The 4,125-nt window shown below is 66.2% G+C and overlaps 2 protein-coding genes across 3 annotated transcripts in view; one reads left to right on the forward strand and one right to left on the reverse strand.

The window, feature by feature from the left end:
* Window positions 1-1,759: 1,759 nt before the first annotated feature.
* SLC52A2 (solute carrier family 52 (riboflavin transporter), member 2) lies at window positions 1,760-4,124 on the reverse strand. Of its 2 annotated transcripts, none has more exons than XM_006775134.2 (5): window positions 4,066-4,124; window positions 3,534-3,769; window positions 2,562-3,438; window positions 2,343-2,466; window positions 1,760-2,246 (listed from the first exon to the last, which is right to left on the reverse strand). In XM_006775134.2, exons 2-5 carry the CDS (start codon window positions 3,661-3,663, stop codon window positions 2,034-2,036), a joined length of 1,344 nt encoding a protein of 447 aa, XP_006775197.1. In that variant the 5' UTR covers window positions 3,664-3,769; window positions 4,066-4,124; the 3' UTR covers window positions 1,760-2,033. The 2 variants fall into 2 exon arrangements, with proteins under 2 accessions (XP_006775197.1, XP_006775198.1); XM_006775135.2 differs by having other exon boundaries at window positions 3,534-3,765; window positions 4,066-4,118.
* FBXL6 (F-box and leucine-rich repeat protein 6) overlaps window positions 4,029-4,125 on the forward strand; it is a 3,275-nt gene continuing 3,178 nt past the window's right edge. Inside the window, exon 1 of the mRNA XM_006775160.2 lies at window positions 4,029-4,052. Coding sequence (XP_006775223.1) covers window positions 4,029-4,052 — 24 coding nt within the window. The remainder of the gene's footprint in view (window positions 4,053-4,125) is intronic.

Below are 4,125 nucleotides of genomic sequence, written 5' to 3' on the forward strand. Positions count from 1 at the left end.
ACCCCCGGTCTGGTTTTGAGGAACTGAAGGGCCTGCTCCTGGTGGTGGGAAGGACAGCAGTGGCCCTGGTGGCTCAGGCTCCGCTGTCACCCAGGGGGCTGCCCTCCAGGGTCTCCTTCTAATGCCCCAGCCCCAGGCCTGAGAGGCTTTTGGGCAGAGCTGGGAGCTTCAGAGCCACTGACACCTGCTGTCCAGCTGGAGGTTTGTTCTGGGACAGGCACTGGGGCAGGGCCCAGCTCTGAAGGTCCTGGCATGGGGGCTGCCCTGCCTCCCTGGCTGCAGGATTTGGCTCTGGGCAGCCACGAGGAATGGGTATGTCGGTGGCTCTCAGGACTTGGCCCTGCAGCCCCTCCTCCCCTTGGTATTTTGGCCTCTGTCCTGTTTCCTATGGGCACTGACCAATGACCGGAAGGCCCTGCAGACTTCAAAGGGCAGTGGCTTCCTCAAACCCCCACCTCCAGCTCCAGGGAAGCAGGAGAGGGGTGCTGGTGGTGTGAGGCCCCCATCTTCCTCCCTCTAAATCTTTACTCACCACCACCAAAACCCCCGCCTCCCAAAGGCCAGCAGCCAGGCATGTGCCCCTGCTCCACCCCCGGAAGGAAGGCTGGGGCCTGGCGGGTGGCCTCCCGCCCTTAGGGCTGGGCTGTGTCTGAGCCACTTGGGAGCCCACTCCTGGATGGAACTCCAGACCAGAGGCTCCACCGTCCAGGCACGGGGCCCCTCCCTCCCACAGAGAGGCCCTCGTGCTCAGCTGGTCCTGCCAAGGCGGGTGGCGGTTGAAGGGGATGAGGGAGGAGGCAGCTGAGGGCCTCAGAGGCCCCAACACAGGCTGAGTCAAGGAGCTGGGCAGCGGGGACGGAGCTGTATCTCCCAGCACCCACTCCCCGTGACTAGTGGCTGCAGGGCTCCTAGCAGAGGTAGGCCCTAATCTGTCCTGCCCCCCCGCCCCCCCTGCAGCCCCATCAGCACACCCTCTGCAACCCCTGCAAGCCCTCCGTCCTGGCTCAGATGCTCACTCCAGCCTGTGGAAGAACCGCCTAGTCCTGGACAGACCGCGTCTGGTACAGATCCCACCCCTGCAGGTGCCGGCCAGTTCCCAGGCAGTGCGCTGCTCAGGAAGGAGGTGATGCCGTCCGCCTGGACACTAAGGCGCTGGGGGCCTTTGATCACAGAAGGAGCCAGGAACTGGAGGCTGGTGGCTCGGGGGAGGGGTCAGTGCTCTTGAGCAGAAAGGTCCCGACTAGCTGGAACCTTACACCAAGGCCTCTTCTAAGTCCCACGCACTGAGCCCCTCCTGTGCCTGGACCTTGCAACAAAGCCCTGGCGTCAAGTCCCCCAGAGCAGCGGGCGAGTGGGCCGCGCCCGGGTCACAAAGCAGGGACAGCCCATCCTGTCCATTGTGCCTGGCTGGCTCGGCCACCACAGGCCTGCAGATGCTTGTGGAGCAGTGGCCCAGCTGGGAAGAGGCCCCACCATGTAGCCGCGGTCCGGGCGGGCTGACACTGGTGGGCACCACGCTGCCTGTGTGGGTCCGTGGCCCAGACTCCAGGCCCTGGGAGCTGGCCTTTGCCCTCCCTCAGGGCAGTTCTCAGGCGGCCGGGGAGTCCAAGAGGCAAGGTGTCAGGGGCAGGAGCCCTGGCTCAGAGGCCATAACCCCCGGAATATGAGAACAGCGTGGGGGTGGCAGGCGCCTAGGAACAGCCAGACCATGACTGTGGCCGGGGGAAGTCTGTCTGCAGAGGACAAGGTGCTCCTGGGGTTAACAAGTCTGACTCAGAAAAAAAACGCTTTACTGTGCAAACCCCACACAGAGCCCAGGCCCAAGCCCCGCCCACAGCGCCGGTCGGGACCTGACTGGGGCCTGCTCTGTGGTCCCCAGCCTGGCCCGAGGTGCCAGGGTCTGCCGTGGAGTGTGCCGGTGTCCATGTTCATGCCCGGCGTGGGGAGGGCCTCCCGGGACCGTGGGCATCAGGCACAGCAGCAGCCCCAGCCTGAGCACAGGTGGGGTGGAGTGAGAGCCCACCTGCCCAGCTTCAGGGTCCACACAGGTCCACACAGTCCTTCCCGCTGCGGAACACGTGGTAGATGCTGGTTGGAGGGAACATGGCGACAGCACCAAGCAGGGAGCCCACCTGGATGGCCACACCAACGGCCAGCAATGCTGGCCGCCCGCCCCCATGCAGCAGGGAGCTGGCAGCCACCTTCACATAGGAGAACAGCCCCAGACACAGCACCCACGACAGCACCTAGGGGAGACACAGCAGCAGGCTGAGCATAGATGCCTCCGGCTCCAGGGCACACCTCCCCTGCCACCCTCTTGCTCCAGTGTCCCATGCGCTTACCACAAGGACCATCCCTGCAGTCGTGCCCACGAGGGGCGGGCAGGGGCTCAGGATTGCCAGCGCCATCAGGTAGCCCCCAAAGAGCAGGCCCAGCAGAGAGAGGCCGCCCAGCCCGGCCAGAGACCTGCCAGGGGTAAGCAGGAAGTCAGGACTGGCTGTTCCTGGCCGGGGTCCCCATCCCTAGGTTCCAACCCCAGTGGCTTAAGGCCCCTTGTGCACCTGCACAGCACGCCCATGGCCAGGAAGCAGGCGAGGGGGTTGGCGGCACTGCCCAGCACCGCGGCCAGGTGGTAGGCCAGGCGCCCATAGGGCAAACAGGAGAAGCTCTGCACAGCTGGCAACACGCCATTGGTCAGTGCGTTGGTGACAGCCAGCAGGCCCAGCAGGCAGGCACTGCGGGCAGAGAGCAGTCGTTGGGCCTCAGGGTTTCGGCTGGATGTGGTGCCTGCCACCTGGAAAGGTGGCTCCTGCAGTGGTGAGGCCTCTCCCTCCGCCTCCTCCTCCACTCCTGGGGCTCCCACCCGACAGCCAGGCCCCACGCCTTCTGTGGGCATGGACGGTGGTAACGGCGGCAGCAGCAGCAGAAGACCCTGGAAGGCGGCAGCTGAAATGACCAGAAGGGCAGCCAGCGTCCAGAAGAAGGTGCTGGCAGAAAAACGTTCCGGGAAGTAGTGGGGAGGCCCCGGGGTGCCGTTGGTGGGGGCTGCTGGGCACTGGAGGCGGCCCACCCCCTGAGCGAGGGCCAGCACGCAGGGCAGCAGGGCACTCAGGCCCTGACCCAGGAAGAAGGACCGCAGAAAGGGAGGTGGCAGGTGGCTCAGGAAGGGCAGGAAAGTGACATTGGAGGCACAGCAGGCCAGCGCCAGCACCAAGGCCAGCGTCAGGAAGGCCACGGAGTGATCCTGCCGGGCCACGGGGGCCACCTGCTGCCACAGGGGGGCCAGCAGGGCAGTGCCCGCCACACTCAACGCCTGCACCACCTGGATGGGGGCCCGCTCGCCCTTGCCTGGGGCCAGGCGTCTCCACAGCGTCACCATCAGCAGCCCCAGGTTCCCCAGCGCCACCAGCACAGAGAGGTACGAGGGGAGGCTCCAACCTGCAGGGAAGGCAGGGGGCCACGTCAGAGGCAACGCGGCTGCAGCCCGCCTCCCGGGCCGGCCTGGCCCCCGCTTGCCTGCAGCTCTCACTCACCCTCGGGGAGGTCTTTCACCACCACGGGCAGCTCCACCCAGACCCCGTTCACGGCAGCCCAGGAGCCCATGCCAAAGAGGGCTACCAACAGGTGGGTCAGCACCAGGCGGCCCAGCGGGGGCGCTGCCATGAGCCGAGGCTGGGCCCCCAGGACAGGGCACAGGTCAGCTCCTCTTGCCCCACCTCGGTCCAAAGAAGGCGCGTCCACTCTTCTGGAAACTGCAGACCTTTTCTAGCTTGAAGGAAACAGACGCAAATTCGGGATCACAAGGAAGAGACGCAGGTGTCAGAAGAGGGTCAGACCCGGAAAAGTGGAGGGTGCCGGGGAGGGGAGGGGCGGAGGAGGGTCCAAAATAGATCCAGTAGCACCTGCCTCCTGGCCAGGACCCCGACACAGCAAGGCTGGCGGGTGGGGAAGCGGGAAGTCCGGCCCCCGGTGCCAGGGAGGCCCCGCCAGAGGATGACCAAGAGGGAGCTGACCACCCCCCAGAACAGATGTGGGCACAGGGCCCCTCTCAGGTGCCACGCTCACCTTCGCAGCCTGGCGCCACCTGGGAGTGCCGAGCTGTCCGCGGCCCCGGGGCCTGAGCCT

This window comes from Myotis davidii, unplaced genomic scaffold (genome assembly GCF_000327345.1).
Source record: "Myotis davidii unplaced genomic scaffold, ASM32734v1 scaffold1509, whole genome shotgun sequence".
In the NCBI taxonomy this organism is placed as follows: Eukaryota; Metazoa; Chordata; class Mammalia; order Chiroptera; family Vespertilionidae; genus Myotis; species Myotis davidii.